At 34.4% G+C, this 19,522-nt stretch overlaps 2 protein-coding genes across 13 annotated transcripts in view; both read left to right on the top strand.

The window, feature by feature from the left end:
- LOC105453289 (nuclear receptor coactivator 2) overlaps positions 1-19,522 on the top strand; it is a 131,824-nt gene that overhangs the window by 91,688 nt on the left and 20,614 nt on the right. For 11 of the 12 annotated variants that reach the window (XM_011695102.1, XM_011695108.1, XM_011695101.1 and 8 more), the window contains exons 4-8: positions 12,157-12,276; positions 12,521-12,701; positions 13,373-13,728; positions 14,433-14,659; positions 17,307-18,435. In XM_011695102.1, coding sequence (XP_011693404.1) covers positions 12,157-12,276; positions 12,521-12,701; positions 13,373-13,728; positions 14,433-14,659; positions 17,307-18,435 — 2,013 coding nt within the window. The remainder of the gene's footprint in view (positions 1-12,156; positions 12,277-12,520; positions 12,702-13,372; positions 13,729-14,432; positions 14,660-17,306; positions 18,436-19,522) is intronic. The other variant, XM_011695107.1, reaches the window with a different exon arrangement.
- LOC105453288 lies at positions 612-2,576 on the top strand. Its single transcript, XM_011695095.1, has 4 exons — positions 612-1,117; positions 1,213-1,375; positions 1,459-1,636; positions 1,772-2,576. The coding sequence occupies exons 1-4, from the start codon at positions 808-810 to the stop codon at positions 2,438-2,440; spliced, it is 1,320 nt and encodes a 439-aa protein (XP_011693397.1). The 5' UTR covers positions 612-807; the 3' UTR covers positions 2,441-2,576.

The raw sequence follows: 19,522 nt of genomic DNA, 5'->3' as shown, positions 1-19,522 counted from the left end.
TTATGGCTTACACAGCTTAGTATATTTATTGTAGATAAATGCATAGAGTATATATAGAGCATAAGCATAAGGCTGTTGAATCAATGAAAATCTTATGTAAATCAAGACAGCGATTTTACGTCGGATGTTCATTGGTCCAGCGGTCTTATGCGATGTTTTTATGTTGTATTGGGTATTTCATGTGCGATGGGCTTTAAGAACTGATCCAGATCTGTGAAAGGCTCCATTGCCACTTCGTGTTTCTGCCTCGCGTAGTCGTTTCTCTTTTGTAAACCGATCATGTAAACGTATCTAGCTATCTCGATAAGCTACAATAAATACACACACATCATATATAAACACATTAATATTACCCTGTTTATATAAAAAATTTCCAAACTACAACTTATATTTTATTTGATAATTTACAATAGGAATATCGTGTAATAAATCGTAAGCTGCAAGAAATTGACCAATCACAGTCAAATATGGAGAATCGACTTCCGATTGATCAGTTCATACGGCTTACGACTTTACTACTTTCATTGTAGATGGACCCGAAACACAGTAGATGTAGTAAGCTTTAAGCCATAAGAAATTGACCAATCGTAATCGATTATTTTCTTCACATTCAACTGCGATTGGTCCATTTCATATGGCTTAAGGCTTACTGCACCTATCGTGTTTCGGGACTTATACGATGTATTGTAGAACGGGTAGAAGGCCCATTATTTACAGTTCATACTTCTTTCGTACTTTTTTGTCAACCACGTGAGTGAGTCTCTTACTAAGATTAGATAAAAATAGACTATTAAATGAAGATATAAAATGGATTTGCTATACAGTGATAACAACAATGAGATATATAATGGTAATTTTAATGGCAATGAGACATATGATGATAATTGTAATGACACTGAGATGTATGAAAATGAAAATGAAAATGATCAAGTACATGAACATCAAGTGGAAAGTGGAAAGTGTTATAAAACAGGGCCGATTTACAACGCCGATGAAATTCTCATAGAGTTAATAAAAAATCAACCGCATTTATATGACCAATCTTTAAAAGAATTTAAAGACGCACAATTAAAGGAAAATTCGTGGCATGGAATTTCTGAAATAATGAGCCAGACAGGTAAGATCTAAGTTTGGAAATTGTTTATATGAACAACAATATTAATGTGTTTATACATAATGTGTATATTGTATATATGTGTGTATTTATTGTAGTTACAGCTTGTCAAAATAGATGGGTACGGTTACGTGATCGGTTTACAAAAGAGAAACGTCTACGCGAGGCAGAAACACAAAGTGGTAGTGAAGCCTCTCACAGATCTGGATTCCCATTATATAACAATCTGTTGTTTTTAGAAAATCATATTAAACGAAGAAAGTCAGTTTGATTAATATAAAATATGAGTATAATAATATATAATAAAATATATAATATTAAATATTAATATTATCATTCTGTAGGTCATATCATTTAAATTCTAATCCACGTGTAAAAAGACAATTAATTGATACGTCAAATACTTGTTCTTCTAATTTTAACATAGTTACCAGTAATGCTTCTTCATCGAATCAAGCAAGTATTAGTTCAACTAACTCTTTTCTGAATTTGTTCTCCTCAGTTTCATTCGAGTATTCAAAGGTAAACACTAATTTTATGAATAATGAGGATTTTTCATGTCTCTCTCTTGATAATACTTTCTAATTTTTTGTGATATACAATCATATAAAACATTTGTTCCAAATTTAATTTCTAATCATTTAAATATGGATACAGGAAAGTGATACACAACAAACTGAAAATATTCAAGAAAATTGTACACATTACACTGAAAATATCGAGGAAAGTAATATAATACATCAAACTGAAAATATTGAGGAAACTACTACACATCAAACTGAAAATGTTCAGGAAAGTAATACACATCAAATTGCAAATATTCAGGATAATAATATACAACAAACTGAAAATGTAATAGAATTGCACACATCATCACATTTGTGTTCTTCACGCAATTTTTCTGACATGAATGAAATAATAGTAACAAATTCAAAAGATTTAACATCAAGAGATTCAGCATCCAGAAATTCAGTACCAAGTGATTCTACATCGAGAGAATCAGTATGCTTAAGAGATTCTACACAGTCTCCTATACTACGAGCATTACCAACTGATGAAAAATCTGCTCGTTTAATCAAAATGAAAGAAACAGTTCATGGTATTAATACATTATTAAATAATATGTTTGAGTTTTTATCTTTAAATGACAGTGAGAAGCATATGACTAATCAACTGTCTCAACAAATTGCTTCAATTTTTGATCAATTAACACCCGATGATACAATTTTTGGTCTGATGGTAGCTTCGGAATTAAAAAAAATACCCGAACTTGAAAAGACAAAAATAAAACAAGCGATTATGTCTCTTTTCTGGAAAAACCACTAGTACATTAATAGTAATAGTAGTAGTTTATTGATCCCCTTGAGGTTACAGGTTTACATTTCCAATTCTCTTATATCTGAAAATTGACCAATCATTGTCACTAGTACAGTAATTTTGTTTCAGAAAATTTATATCTTTAAATTTATAATTTTTATATCTAATTTTTTTTACAGTTTATATTCTTTTAACAAATAATATGTATGTCATCAAAATTAATTGATGATTGAATTATCATATATTTCTTATAAAAAGTAGTAAAGGCTTTGTATAATAAATGTATAATTGTGTAAACATTATAACAGATTATTGATTATTTTCATTATGTGTAAAATGTATGAAAGTAGATTGCGAAAATTAATGAGATAGGGAAAAGGTTAAAAGGAAATAGATACAATAGTACAAATTGATATACATACATAAATAATTAATCAATAATTAATTAGTCATTAGGTTAGCTAATCACGAAGTTAGTTATATTAGTATTGATATTTGAAAAAAGAATCGAATGTACCGTGTCTGGCGAATTGCAGACGTTAGTAATTGGTTAACTTAAATCGTTTATAATTTGAAAAATATTATAACTTCAAATTTTTGCATAAGAGTTTTCATCTTATTGTTAGAATGCTCCCCTGAATCTGTCAGTGAAAGGACATATGACTTTTCTAGAACACCTTGTACACATACATTATTTTAATTGTACTTTGTGATAAATTCTACTGTCGATTACAAATAAAGAGTAATTGTTAATTTTTTACTCAATGCAGATTCTGATTTCTATTTAAACCCTTATTAATGTAATCAATTTGCCATCGGACTGCACTAGCAATTAAAAAGATAATCCGTAATAACATCTTGTTTATATGCTTGCTATTGCTCGATAAATACTGACTAGTCTGATACATTCAACATCAATAAAATACTCATTCCTTCAAGTTTCTGGTATGTATAATACTGCCATTTTTTTGTTCCTTGTGAACGAAAGATCGTAGACAATATCTTATTATTCACTGTCTTACATCGTTAATCGTTTTTAAGTAGTTGTGTAAGATAAATGGTGAAAAAAAATCTTCTTGATCAAGATGTCTTATATCAAGTATATTGTCAATATTTTAATATTAACATTGGCTGCTATTGGTTAATATTATATTATCGAATGAAAGGATCTACTCAGAATTAATATGCTCATAAGGATAAATGCTGTATATGTTAAATTTTCTTCACTATTCATTGTCTAAAAAAAATAAACATTAAATATTCTACATAAAATATAATTATTAAACAATAACTTCTAAACTTGCAGCGATTTCCAACAATAATTTCTTTTTATTTGTGAGATATATATATATATATATTTTTTAGTATATAAATTTTTATATATTCAAAATCTTGATTTTATATTCTGAAATCGTGATGATCATGGCATAAGAGCAATGCGTCTGTTTTCTGTACTAAAGATTCAAATATGCTCAGAACAATATCAGATTTTTAATAGATTACCACCTTTCAAAGGACAACGGCAAACTACCGAGAGTATAGATACTCTAGACCTGAGTCACTCTCGATTTTACAAATCGAAACTAGTTTCCATGAATCAGTTTTCTAAAATGTGATTGGTAGAACGTAATCGTCTTACGTTTTCTGTCAGGGACGGAGACGGAGACTTTTCTAGATGTGAAGTATCTCATTTAAGAGGGAGGCAGGTTTTTCGAATAACAAATATTTTAAATTTTTTTGTTGTATCCTTGAAATATATATATATATATATATATATATATATATATATATTCTATATTTAATTTCTTTTCATATATTTCCTCTGTCAAATATTATTTTTTGTTAAATCATTCAAAATTTTTAAAAGTTGTCAAAAATAAAAATATTTTGAACAAAATAAAAGAAGAGCTACAGGGTCAAGGGCCAGATAATATTGCTAGTTAATATATAATATAAACAGATACACAAATAAGTAAAGTTATACACAATAATTTCCGGGTAAGTTTAATAAAAATATTTTGTTTAAATATCCCAAATTTTGGGTGTGGAATTCTACCATGGGAGTTTTAGGTGTAAAAAATTTCATATCCTCCATTCTTCCAATTTTGCTCTCTAATTTTCTATATTTTTTTAGTATTTGTATATCTGTTTTATAATTGTTGAGCTTTACTACTTTACGTCTTACTGCTCGCGCACGTTTTTCTGCTTACGTTATGCGCCACGTGTTTACGTAAAATGGACTGGAGTTTCGTGGAGAAATATATAGACGAATCAGTAATATTTAAAACAGTGGCAAAATAGAAAAAATTACCGAAAATCTACATCATAGCGGCGAAGCCGGAAGCCAGGAATAAAAACATAGAAATAACAAAGGCATATTGCCTATTGGAAGGGAAATAAGTGGAAATACGTGGTAGCATCTAAAACTGGAATAGGTTATTACTGGTCGTATACATAATGTGTTATAAAAACGTTACTATTTATAATCAAAAAATGGAGGTAAATTTATTTGTTAATTTTTCTCTAAAGTTTCAAAATAGCAGATTAGATATAAGTCTTGCGATTTTATTTAGAAACTTTATTTATTTGAAGGAATTAAATTGTCAATTTAACCTTACACAAGGTACTGGGAAAACTTTTTCTTCGTACCCTTAATTTTGGGATTACATTTTTAATACAAACAAAAATTTAGTAAATATAATTATAAAAAATAAATAACGATATGTCGTATAAAAAAATATCTTAAAATTAATAGTGTAAAGTAAAGTAATGTAGTCAGTAGCAGTTATCCTGTTTAGTTTATCTAATGATAAAAATGAATCTCTTATAAGATTAGGCATTTTAGTGCCGGTTAAAATTTTTCTCACTACGAAGAAAAATTTTAACCGGCACTAAATGCCTAATGAGAGATTCATTTTTATTACTGGACAGACAAAACAGGATGACCGCTACTGACTACGCGCTACCTTATTCTATTAGTTTTTTTACGACATTTTTTTACCACTACATCGTTATTTATTTTTTATACTTATATTTATAAAACTTTTTCTGTACTGAAGATGCCCCAAAATTAAGGATCGAAACGTCTGCTAGTTATCATTGTGATAATATATATTTTTATTGTATATCTTGCGTTGACTTAAATTTGCAATTTAATTCCTTTAATTTATTTGATTTAAGTCTAATATTCCTTTTAATTATTGTTTATTTATCTAACAATAATTTCAAACAAAGCCGACGTATGTGTTCAATATTTCTGAGAGATTTAAAAATATTTCCAAAGATATTAACGCAAGAATAGTATTACAGTATCAATAAATTTATTGGAATGATCAGGGTACATAAAGATTTCCTCTATCGAGAGATTTTACAAAAACATTGTAGTATACAGAATGAAATGGTCATCTTCATGAATTGTGGTGCAACCTATGTAAGAGAAACAAGCAGAAAGTTGAAGATTGGAAGACCGTAATGACACAAACAGAAATACAGATAATCAATGATAACGGAACATAGGTACAATGTGATCATAAACTCTGGCACAATATTAAAATTCTGGATGTGGAGAGAAATTATAATAAATAACCAATCAGCGAAATGCTATATATTTAAAAACAAAAAACAGGCAGAACAGACATTAAATGACAAACATAGAATTTTTAGATCATGCTTATATTGCTCGATTATTAATGATACATAAACATATAGACTACTTTCGATGACTTTCTGGTTTGACGGGACCTACGAAGTTGTCCCAACGTTTAAAGTTTAACTCTGGAATATTTATGGATCACTAATTCTTTTATATAATTAATTTTGCGATTTTATTATAGACTTAAAAGATAGACTGATGACCCCATTGAAATTGTCGGGAGAACACCAGGAGAGAGTGGGCAATTGGAGTTTCGCCCTTTCCTTGTTCCTTTCCTGCTTCTTACCCTCTTTCCTTCTCCCCATCAACTGCACAATTGAACAAGGAAAGGGCGAAAGAGCTCTTATTGCCCTCTCCCTCCTGGTGTTCTCCCGACAATTTTTAATGGGAGCGCGCAGTATATCTTATAAGTCTATGGATTTTACATTGTGATCAGACTTTATAAAGAACATGTATTCATTATGACTATTGCAATTCTTGGATGAGTTTTTGGTACTTTCGTTTTTTTAAATCTAACTAGCAGCTGGAATAATATCTTAATTTATTGAATTAAGGAGGCACGTTATCTGCAGACCTCGTCCAACCTTTTTATTACGGTGCTATTTCACTGAATAATGCGATATGAATATAATTGAACGATCACCACTCCGACTCTACTTATATAATACTGAAGATGACCAAAACGTTTGTGTCGAAACATCTAAATATATATAATATTAACTGTTAATTAATTTTTTTTTTAATTATTGCGCGGTCAGTTGTACAGTTTGAAAGGGGACAAATAATGATAAAAATATTTTCGAAAAAATCAATTTTCTAGATCATATAAAGGGTATCGCCATTTTTTTTGTATGGAATAATGTAATTTTTTTGGATAGTGTGATTTCTTTAATTATTTCTCATATAAAAGTATTGAGGTAAATCTATATTGGAAATTCAACAGTTTCAGAGATATATACTTATCATGTCATATTTCGATAAAATGTGAAATATTTCGCAAAAATTTCGTAAAAACGTATTGATAATTGTATCTTAATATTTTTATGTTCAAAATAATGAGATGAATCGAATATAAAGAAAATGCTCAGTTGCTTTAAGAAAAAATATGCAATTTGCGATATATAGAAACCACATTATGTTAAAAAAAAAAAAATACAATTTCTAATATAGAACTATATATTTTTTTAAAAACTGAGTGTTTTCTTTATACCAATCGATTATAGTACTGTATTCTCTCTCTCTCTCTCTCTCTCTCTCTCTCTCTCTCTCTCTATTATTATTATTATTATTATTATTGATCGAATAGAGAAGAGATGAAAAAAGAAAGATAAAGACACTTTGTCACAATGCAGCGATCTGTGAATATTGAGCCGCGTGAATCGAAAAGTCATGCGGAAAAGATGACAATTAAGTTTCTCGTTGTTCTCGTCTGATCCGCGAGAGTTTGTGACCTTGAAGTGACGTCACCGAGGCCAATAGGAAACCTTCTTTCAAACGGCGCCGCTATAACTCGGTCTACCTGAACCTGAGCAAAACAGGGAGAGAAAGAGAAAGAAAGAAGAAGAATAAGAGAAAGGAAAAGAGAAAGAGAGAGAGAGAGAAAATGTGAGCGAGAGTTCGTCCTGTGACGTCATCTGCGCGATGGTGTTATGCGCAACGGCCGCGGCGATGCGATCGAGGTAGAGTCGATTGAAAAATTTCTAGCGGGAGGAGATACATAAATGTCGCACCTCTCTCGACCTGCTTTATCTCGGCGTCTCCCTCCCTGAATATCGCGTCGGTTTGTTTGTCGGGTTCCCCGGAGATTCCGCTCGTCCGCGTCCGTCCGTCCGTTTCGCGACGGCGTGCTGTCGTCGCGAAGTGGAGGAATCGCCCAGGAACGGTTCGATATATCTTGCGCCCCCCGGGCGAAGCGCCGAGACTCTCAAGAGCATCAACGTTATATTTTAATCAGTTCCCTTTTCGATTTTACCTCTTTTCTCTCTCGTGTCGGCATAATTGTCATTTTCTCGTTTGCCTCTCTCCCCCCCCTCCCCCTCCCTCTCTTTTGCAGCTACTGTTGTTATCTCGTATCCCTTTCTCGCGAACCCGGTCGGTCGTGGAAACGCGCGCGCGCGCGTGCGGCGAGAAAAGCCGAAGAAGAATTTATCGCGGGCGCGACATGTGTGACGCGACGGGACGCGACGAGAGAAATGCATGCACGGTACGTGCATGTATGAGCCTCAGCCACGTGCGTTCATGTATGCGTGGCCCACTCGTACACACACGTCCGCCGCTTCCAGCGGGGAACGCGCGCGCGGACTAGCGGCAACGTCGCATATATACAGGCGCACGTACAATACACACGCGCGCCCGTTTGTCGGACTCGGCCGCGCGCCGCCGACCAGCCGACGACGACGACGACGACGACGGCGGCCCGGAGTCACCGACTTTTCGAGGCCACGGCGGGCGCGCGCAACGAGCGAGCGCGTGTGTGCCGCGCGCCGCAACACTCTCGCAGATCGCGCCGCGCCGATTACGGGCCGCGCGATCTATCGGCGCCGCGAGATACGAGCTCAAGGACGCGCCTTTTCCGCGCTCGCGCGCGCGCGCGCGCACGCGAGTGCGAGGGAGAGGGCCCCGCGCCGCGCGGGGCGACCGTGAATTCCGGCCGGTAACGCAGAAATTCCCGTCCGCGCGAGTGTCGGACGGATGGATACGTCGACGCCGTATTGGGATCGTCTGAAATAGTAATTCGCGACATCGCGCACCCTTCCCCCCCCCCCCCACCCCCCAAATCCGAAGCGCTCCTTTTGTGAATTATGAATTGGGTCGGATCGACTTTTTTTTCCAGGTCGGACGATGTCGACACGGGAAAACTATCGCTTCACGTTGATTGCATTACTTCCCTACGTGCAAGGATTCGTATTTGTGTCCTACATTTGAGTTAGATAAATGCAGGAGACGAAAGTCGATATTGTCCCACTTTACAATTCCGAATTTTCAACTCCAGTTCTCTCTCGAAAATTTAAAGGATCGGGCATGTCCGGCTTCTTTTCGCGACACCCGGTACACAGTCTGGTGCGCTCTACTTGCGCTTTTATGCCGTTTCTTCAAATTGCGCGCCGGGAATGATAATGAAGCTGCGCGCGGCTGATGGGCGGCAAACGCGGGAGTGATAAAATCCTTAAAACGCGCTTGGAAATCGGTCTCCCATTCTTTTCCCCGCGCGGAACGCGATCTCTTTGACGGAGGAGAAAGTGTCTCGACTCTTCAACTCACGGCGATTGCATTGCGTGATGTAATTACATCACTCATAAACGACAATTTGATGCTGCGTAACCGGCATACATTAGAGCTCGACTTTTTTTCCCCTCGCCGTTCGCGAAGCAGTACACTTTTAAAGGAAAAAAAAAAAAAAAAAAATAAGGAAAGAGAAAATAATACATCTTTATAAATTCACCGCACGATAAGGATCTCGATTTAGCGATTGATTTCACTTTCGCTCGACTCGTAGCGCCTCGTGCAGGCAAAAGATTTTCTTATTCGCCGCGAAATTCTCGATCGAAACAAAAATATCGTCCACTGTGCCGCGTGTACATAATGTATACCGGATGACAGAGCGCGTCTTCGAAGCTCGGCGACGTTCGACGAGTTTTCGAGTTAACGCGCGGCTTTCGCCCGCGCGTTACATTTTGACGGGCGACTTTCTTCGGGGCCACGGACCGGCTTCCTAAGTCCCTCCCTGCGAAGCGGTGTCGTTGTTTCGTTAGCGGTATGACGCAATGACGAATAACAGACGCGCGCGAGCGCGCGACGCGGCTAATGGACTGTGCATACAGCACAAAAACTAAGCGGCGCACGCACGCACGCACGCACGCACACGCGTACGCGTACTTTCGATCGTTCCTCCCGGCGTACATACAGCCAAGCTCTCGGCCCTTCGTTCAGTAAAGTAAATTTTCGGCCCGGCATAATACCGAGAAGCGGCGGCGTTTCTTCTCTTCGACGAAAACGGGAATACACATGGATGACCCGAATTGAGATCCTAGTCACTCCTTTTCAGCGCAATTGCACGAACATTTTTAAACCCCGATATCTAAAATTTATGTAGGAGAAAGAGAGATAGAGAGGCGTCCTGAATTTCTTGTTACGTCACAAATTTCCCGGTCAATTTGAAATGAGATCCCCCCCTCCCCCTTGGTAGTGAGAGCGCTCTATTTTCTCGGACTTGTTATAAAAGAAGAACGAGATCTGAAGTAAATAAATAAAATACAAGATTCACTTTTTATATTACCTGCGTTTATTTATAACGAGTTTAGTTTTAAAAGTAACATGCTATAAACGCTTCGCATCTAACAGCGATCTTCGTAGTATTTTATAAAAAGTTTTCATTACATTATTTAATGAGTTTTAATTGTGATTTGGTTCTTGTACTTAAGTAATATTTCCCAAATTCTTTCGTAAATACAGCAGCATATCTGATCTCTACTTCTCCGAGTCTTTTATAAAAACTTTATTCCTTTGTTTAATAAATTTTGGTTTTAATTTAATTTTTGTATTTGCAATCACATGTTATTTTTCAGTTGAGAAATAATTTGCGATTTTGTTTTATACTTCTTTTTCTTTAGGTAGCCTTATTCACAGCAGCAAATTCGAGAAAAATCAAGATTAAAAGTTAAATAATTAAATTAAAAATTAATTACAAAATCAGAATTTATTAATTTAAATAGAGGAACATTTTTTTGAAATATATAGCTACAAGGGGATTGCATGAAGCAACTGGATTCTTTATCCTCCAAAGGATATCGAGGCGGATCGGGTTTTGGAACTGTAAACATAAATTTATATATGTATATTGTTGTTTATTGCATTTGTCAGTCTAAATTGTTTATCTCTGCAGCATTCTTTGTCAGTCGTATTTTTCGCTGCTCCTTATAATTACGTCGCGCTGTTATGCGTAACTCGACGTTTCCTTTGTTGCTTCTTTATTGATGTATCGCGTGTTTTTGTGCCAACTGCAACTGCTTGCGCATCACTTCGTGAAACCGCTAAGAATCTTCGTGCCGTAACCAGCGCGACGAATCTGCACCGTCGTAAGTGTTACATGCAAAAAAAGAGAGAAAAAAAAACAAATGCATGACAATAAATTCCTATTCAGCCGAGTGGTGGATTATTCGATATTCTCATATCTGACGCGATATACCGTCTCCTGTTTCACCGATATCTCTCGCGCGATCGTCTCACGAAGACAAAATGCAGCTGTACTTTATATCCTTTGCGAACGATGCGTATCAACAATTCGCTCTCGGTTGCTTTTGATGCTCCGTTTTGTCTCAAAGTCGCAGGTAGTCTGCGTTTTCATAAGACGCACGTGTTTCACTCGGTGACACATATGACAGCTCACCTCGATGCTAAAATTATAAAAATTCTGTAGAATTACTTTGCGTTCTACGCTATTAAGGTAAATTATATTTTATAAATTGATGCAAATTTATAAAAAAAACATCGAAATTTGAGAGAGAGAGAGAGAGAGAGAGAGAGAGAGAGAGAGAGAGAGAGAGAGAAGCGAATATTAAGAATATCAATTTATTTATTACTGTAATAATTACGTGAGATATTATATTTTTACGATATATACATACGTCTCGAAAAATTGATAGTATCCAAAGAATTTACGTACGTTACCTCATATGTTACTCATATTTTCCCAAATAATTTCAACGTTATTATTAATTGATAACATATCTCATTATCTTCTATTGTACAATTTTTTATAAACGAGGTAAAAGATATTACAAAGTAAATTTGAAGAAATCAGCACCGACGAATGTAATTCCGTGGTTCCTGATGCATTTTGTATATTTACATTATACTTGCATACACATTATAATATTATTAATTTAATTGGTAAATAATTTTGTTTAATATTAAATATAAATCTGTGCAATTAAATATTTTATATTAAATTCTGCTCGCTATATTATTTTAATATTGCTATTTGACGTAATTATTATTTGAATGATATGACGATCAGAACATACTTATATAGAATATGTGTTGAGATAATTGTTTTCTTTTTTTCTCCTTACAGATTCGGCACATTAGGCAACAAGAGAGCTCCAATAATAGTAATGCCGTGCAACAGGGAGAAGTGTCTTCGTCGAATCCTAGCATATTGTCCCACGAACAACTCAACCTTGCCGTATTTGATGTTCGTATTATTCCGAATTAACACGCGAGATTGACCATCACAAAAGCAAATTGCATCTTTTGTCTTAAGTTAAATAATTAAATTAAAAATTAATTACAAAGTCAGAATTAGAATTTATCAATTTAAATAGAGGAGAATTTTGTTGAAAGCTGCGAAGGAGTTGCGTGAAGCAACCGCTCCTTTCAAAAACTACGGAGCGCATCACTTCGAGATCGTTACAATGCCGTATCTCTCTTCTTCGCAGGCGGTAGATTGTTTTATGTTAGCCTTAAGTCCAGAGGGCCGCGTGGTGTACGTTTCGGATAGCATAACGAAGTACACAAGCTACACGAAGGACGATGTACTCGGAAAGGATATTTATAACTTTATTCATCATGGAGATCACAACACCTTCATGCCTAGCTTGTTACCCATGTCGTCTCTAGGTATGTATCTTAATTGTTTCACACGCGCGGCGCACTCTTTTTTTCCAAGGTGTGGCGATACTCGCGGGGTAGATTGTAGATAGGCGCGAGTAATCGATGGGTCGCGAGTAATTTACTCGCTCAATTCACGAATGACCCTCTTCCTTGGGGTCTGCGATTTATTTTTCAATTTCTTGCTCGTGTTTGATTCGGGGATAGTTTTCGCAAACCCGAGGGGGAGGGGGTGACATTTTTTTTGATAGATTAGATTTCTTTCATCTTTTTATTTCATATATATCCAAATTTGTAAATAATTTGAATCAACTTTCACTTCTACGTTCTTCGAAATTCCTCTCTAAATTATAATTGCGATGAAATATATTTTGTAAGATTTCCTTTGAATCTCATTGTCAGATACATATTCTGTAACGAATTTTGACATCGCTTTTTTTAGAAAGGTCTTATTTGAGATAGATTATTAATTATATATTTTAAATTTAAATTTGGCTTCTTTTGAAATTTATTTGGCATTAATTGGAATGAATTAAAATAATGCAAGATCTGCTTAAATCGAAAATGTCAGTCCTTTAGAAATTCATATTATAATTAGAAAAATTATTAAATTTTTCATTTGCGATTATTAAATACTATTTGAAAAAACTTAAAAAAACACTTGAGTTCGCTCATTCCAGGCTGGACCAGCGAGCCACATCCTGAGCACGGGAAACGTCGATTTAATTGCCGCTTCTTGGTGGACCCTCCCGAAGATAGGGAAGTGACTATGGAAGAGAAGCAACAACGAGTAGCGAAGTACGAGACTATGAATATCAAGACTGTTCCTCTGCCCAAGAAGAATGAGCCAATAGACAGCGGTGATATATCCTCCGAATCAGCTACTAGTTGCGTGATATGCGTAGTGAGTAAATTATCGTCGAACGAACTCGTTGCTCCCGTTGAGCAATTTACCATCAAATTGGATCCCACCGGGAAGATAACTCAGGTCGACATCAGTTGGTTGTCCCCAAAGTACGCCAAGTACATAAACAAGGTAAGGGTGCATAGCGGACCATGTCGCATATCGTGATTATCAAAACGTTTGCCCATTCCGATACGTAAATTTAATAATAATTGAACGTTGTAGAAAATGATCAAAATAATACGAAGAACTGCTTGAGTGAGATGCGAATCTTTACAATTTGAAGTAAATTATTATATTTTCTAAGAGAAGAAACATAAGATGATATTGCAATTTCTAAATTACCATAAATATCTTACGAAAGCATCCTGTCTTTTCCTTTTATTCGAATAAGTTGAAATAATTGGAAGATCTATTTAAACCGAAAATTCTTTATAAATTAATAACAGCATAGGCGAACAAATGTGGTTAATTTCCAATGAAAAATTTAATAATTATAAAATTAGAAAAATTGTTAAATTTTTCATGGGAAATTAACTACATTTGTTCGCGTATGCTGTTATTATTTATTTCAGTCACCGGAAGATTGATGAAGATCATTGAGCGATATTTTCTAACGGTTTTAACAAGTGTCATTTTTTTGCGTAGTTACAATTCTCATTATGCTGCATATTTGTCGGAAGACAATATCTTTTTTTAATATTATATGTAACAATATATAATAATTAATTTTGACAAAGTTATTTTTTTCAATATTCAAAATTTTTAAATGTGCCTTTCAAAATATTTCAAAACTAGTTTTTGAGAAACATTGACAGACACATTTTTTATTGCAGGAGCTGATAGGTACAACAATTAAGGATTTGTGCCACCCTCAAGATCTCAATACGCTCATGAAGCATTTGAGCGAGACGCTTCAAGTCGGAGAAAATACGAGCGAACAGTACCGACTGCACGTTAGTCCTGATAAGTTCCTTAAGATACAAACAAAGTCAAAAGTTTTTAAATCGAATATGAATACGCACGACGGCGACTTCATAATGGCAACTAGTTCCATCATAACGTAAGTTTACTCAGTTCTTATCTGTAATATTATTTAATAGTATTATGGTAATTATTATTCTTTATCTCGTGACTTTCGATTCTAAATGGTGGACTCTAAATGATAAATGATTATATACATTGAAATGTATATAAAAGTCGAGATAATTTTACTATACCATATTGTATTTCATAAAAATGATGTTTTATGAAATATTTTAATGAAGCACATATTTATGCGAAAAAAGAATTTATAAATCAGAATAGAACGACAATCTATTTCTTGGTTTTAAAAATTTAATAAGTTCTTATATAATTTCTTATCAAAGATAAACTTATCTAAAGTAAGAATAATTATATTGATTTAATATTTCATTTTATTCACAATTTTTAAATCTTTAAATTCACCTTTTAAAATTTTACTTGATTTTTCTTGGATTCTTGTGTTCTTTTATATCTAGTTGTTACTTTAATAACTTTTCTTTAACATATACGTATAAGTAGTTATTAATTGTCTTATCGTACTAGCACTAACGCTTCTAGCACAAAAGTAACATATTTTTAATACTGTATTTAATTTAAAGTAAGAAATGGAACGATCATTTCTAGACAGAAATAGACTATTAATAATAATTTTTAACCATAAATAGAATTATATAATTTTCATTTATCAAATTAAATTATATAATTTTTATCAAAATTAAATTTTAATTTTGAAATTTGATTAAAACGTTTCTTTAGTATTTAGTTGCATAGAAATTGTGTATTCTTTACAATTAGTAACAAAATTGTTTAAGTACCTTTGCTCAATAGTTAAAATAATTAAAATAAATGTATTTCAGCTAGTTATCTCGACTTCTAATACGGTTAAGCTTTAGAAAAGAAAGAAGATATAGTTGCTCACATGTACAGCTCACATGTTCTGCCGTTTATTTGCACCAATTTATTAATTTTAGACCATTAAATCAGGGAGTTATTTTACGTTTCATAATATTATGATACATACTTGGTTTGCAATGAGTTTGCAAAGGGCACAACATTTGCATGCAAATTAATACGGTTTCTTATTGGTGTTGGAGATCTGGCCACTCTTAAACAACTCACCGTAACCTTAGGTGTATATGTATTTCAGTTTGCTTTTAATGTCTGAACCCGACGACGACACATCTACCACATTTTAACTTTACTCAGGTTTAACAACGTAATATTACACATGATTTATTTACTTTCGGCGACAGTAACATATTTGTATGGATATGGTGAGGGCTTAAGCACACAACATTTGCTTGTTACTGTACTCATGCTTCAAGAAATTCATCACAATGTTACTCGAGATCTTTCCGTTAATTTCTGTCTTGAATATTTCATTGAAGGATTTGCACAACACTAAAAAAAATTAATTTTTTTGTAAAATTTAGGATTTATATAATTTAAATTATGTATTATGTATTGTTCTCGTAATATTTTATTCCTTCACTTCGAAGTTTTTTCCTTAAGTTAAATTTTATTTTAAAAAAATTATTAATTATTTTTAACACTCGCACTTATTTTTTATTATCGTTAATATTGAAGAAAATTATTTAAGTTAATCTCTTTGTACGCATTTTACAGATTTATAAGTCTTGATGAAGTATATTTAAATAATTTAATGTATAATGTATTATGTAAAATGTAATATTTTATATTTAAAAATATTTGTGTTCAATGAAATGTTCATAACGAATTATAATTTCGCACTTAATGGAATCTTGTTAGGACAAGACAAATCGCACTTACGCTAAATACTTATATTTGTGCACGAATAAAACATTGACATAACTTCAACGCAATGAAGAAATTACCAATGTAAATCATGTTAAATCTAACTTCCAAGTTTTTTGCTTTAAATTTTTTTATATCTGAATCATGCTTTGAAATGTGTATATAATTACAACGCCATTTGCTTCTTAATTCATGTTATTGTTAGTTCAGTATACATATCATTTAAATATTTCACAGCAGCTTAATTACTTTCTTTCTTGGTTATAAATGATTTTGAGATACAATTGTTTCTATAGTAAACTAATTAAATGTGACATGAAAATGCTGTGCATAATCAAGAACAAAAAAAATGTTATTATTTGTCTGATGTTGTGAGATTGCCGAGTTTCCCTCTTTCTATCAGTCGACCGTTTAGCCAACCGCTGAAAGTCGGTGCATTGAGATTTATAGAAATAGAAACTCAGTACCATATGTCATACCTGAAGCAGATAACATTTTTGTTTTCCATTTGTACTTAATATTTAGAATAATTAACTTTTAGATTGATCATTCAAATTAAGTCGTGAATAAGAATATTGCAAATATCGGATCTAAAGTAATCATTTTTTTTTAAATAAATAAAAATATATTTTATGGTAATTGTGTGACATTTTCATTCTATAAGTCTTTCAGAAAGAATTGATATATTGGAAATTTTTTAAAGATTTAGATACTGTTTCTGCTTCTTAGCTTACTCTTCAAGTAACAGGATAACGCAATCATAATTCACTTTTGATACCAATGAAGAGAGATGATCAAGCTGATGTGTAACATTGTGCGATTTATATAAATTACGCTTAGTCTTAAGCTGAAGAGATGCAGCTAACTGGCAAATTCACGTGTTACCTTGTTTTTCTTGTCCACAATAGGGACAATGACTTAATGTCTATCGAGGGTGGTCAGCTTTCCAACAACAAAGTGTGCTCAGGACACTCTAGCAACCGTTGTGTGAATAATAGTAGTAATAATAACGGTAACAATAACAATAACGTGGGTGGCCCGCTGATGTCCGTCGCGCATCTGAACGGTCAAGTGAGTGGTATCAGTGCTCGCGGTATGGCGGCAACGGCCGCCACCTCGTCGAACTCGATCGCCTTTAGCACGGGGGGTGCCAGCGGCAGCGGCGGCGGAGGCGGCGGCGGTGGTGGCGGTGGCGGTAATAGTGACTCGTGCAACCCCCTAACGCTGAACACGTCGGCCGGCAATTCGTTCGGCAACCTTTTTCCGGGAAACATGGACCTGGAGCTCGAATTCACATACCCGAGTTCCACGTGGGACTTGGATGGTAGCGCCGGGTGGACGGATAGGCCGGAGTCGAGAGCGAGCGGGCCACCAAACTCACGACCACCTTCCCAGCCATCCCCGACATCGCCGAGTCCGCAGGGAACCTTCTCTAGCTCGACGTTAATGCCTATAGACAGACTTAGCCCGAATCCGGTCTGCATCGCTCCCACCTTCAGTAATTCGTTCCCCTTCAGTCCTCTTCAGGAGACCACGCAGACGGCCACGTTGAGCAGTGCTGCTAGCAGTAACGTCAGCACCAACGGCGGCAGCGGCGTCGGGGTTAGCGGTATCAGCAGCGGCGTTGCTGGCGTCGGCGGTAACAACACTACGACAATCGTTAAACGAACAGAAGAGAGCAACAAGAGCGGGTGTCCTACTAGCAACAGCGGTGGCGGTGGTACCACAGACAACGCGACTACGAGGACCAGCAACACTGCCGTCACCGCCGTCGAGACTCAGAACAACAGTGTTGTGTCCACCGAGTCCGTTAGGCTCAGAAACTTATTGACGAAGGGCGCTAGTGAGGATAGCCAGGACAATACGAACAACGATTCGGATAATCAGAACAAGCATCGGATATTGAAGATCCTGTTGAATCAGCAGGACGAAGACGATTATCATTCGGAGCATAAAGTACGTACGAGCCCTAGCAACATGCCAAAGCCGAGCATGGAACACTCTAAATCGTCGCTCGGAAACAACATGTTATTACAGGTAGGTCGATCATTTGTAATTGACTATTGGAAATTTTAATATCTTAAAGGGGAAGTTGAATAAAAAAAGGATGACCAAAAATATTAATCTATTTGGTACCAATTTTTTTAAAATGAAAATTACTTTTTTTGTAGTTCAAAATATATCTAAAAGGTATATTTACTTAAAAAGAAATAAATATACTTTCTATATATTTTGAATTATGAAAAAAGCCATCTTTAAATATGTCTAAATAATGAAAAGAGTTTGAAATGTAGTCTTCTTATGACTTAATAGATAAAAACAGATGCTCAAGGAATAAGTAAAAAATGTATTAACAATTTTTAGATTATGGATTATGATTTGATCATTCGATTTTATACAAAAGGAGGATACATAAAATAATCAAATTGTGCCTAAACGATGGAACCTTTTTTATGCATGTTTTCTAGTTTTTATTGTGCTGAATCATTTGCAAACGTTATCTTTGATATGGGAGAATGTTAAAATCACGTAACATAGTTTCGTCGAAATCTGAAGAAAAACTTAAGAATAGGTAGCAATTTCTTATTATTCTTTTCTCCTTCTATCACATATTCCACTCCACTCCTCTACGCTTATTTAATTTCGAAATAAGTCACGTCACGTAGAAAATTTTATTTATATTTCATTTATATAATTTTATTAATTTAAACACTTGACACCAAGCCACTACCGTGTCTCCTGATTTGTGAAATATTTTTTATATTTTCTTATTGATAAATTCTTCTGAATTTTTAGTTATCATTGGTTATTCATGCAACTGTAGAATAGGAAATCGAGCAGTTGATTTTAGTATTTTTCTTATGCCGATACTTAAAGTGATTTCTAAATCAGCACAGAGGTATCTAAATAATTATTTTAATATGAAGAATATTATAATGATGATGATGATGATGATAAACTATAGAATAATAATTTATAACGCTTTTTAAAAACACACACGATCTAATAACCATCACGTCGTTGATCTTGAGTTATGCTAAGAATGTCATAGTGTTTGGGATAGATTGGATAAGATTAGACGATGTCTAAATGGATGTTGCTAAGTAAAAGTAGAGAGGTAAAA

The sequence above is a fragment of the Wasmannia auropunctata genome, unplaced genomic scaffold (assembly GCF_000956235.1).
Source record: "Wasmannia auropunctata unplaced genomic scaffold, wasmannia.A_1.0 LD336000.1, whole genome shotgun sequence".
Lineage (NCBI taxonomy): Eukaryota > Metazoa > Arthropoda > Insecta > Hymenoptera > Formicidae > Wasmannia > Wasmannia auropunctata.
The sequence above is the reverse complement of the archived record's forward strand: the minus strand, read 5'-3'. Positions and strand labels throughout refer to the sequence as shown.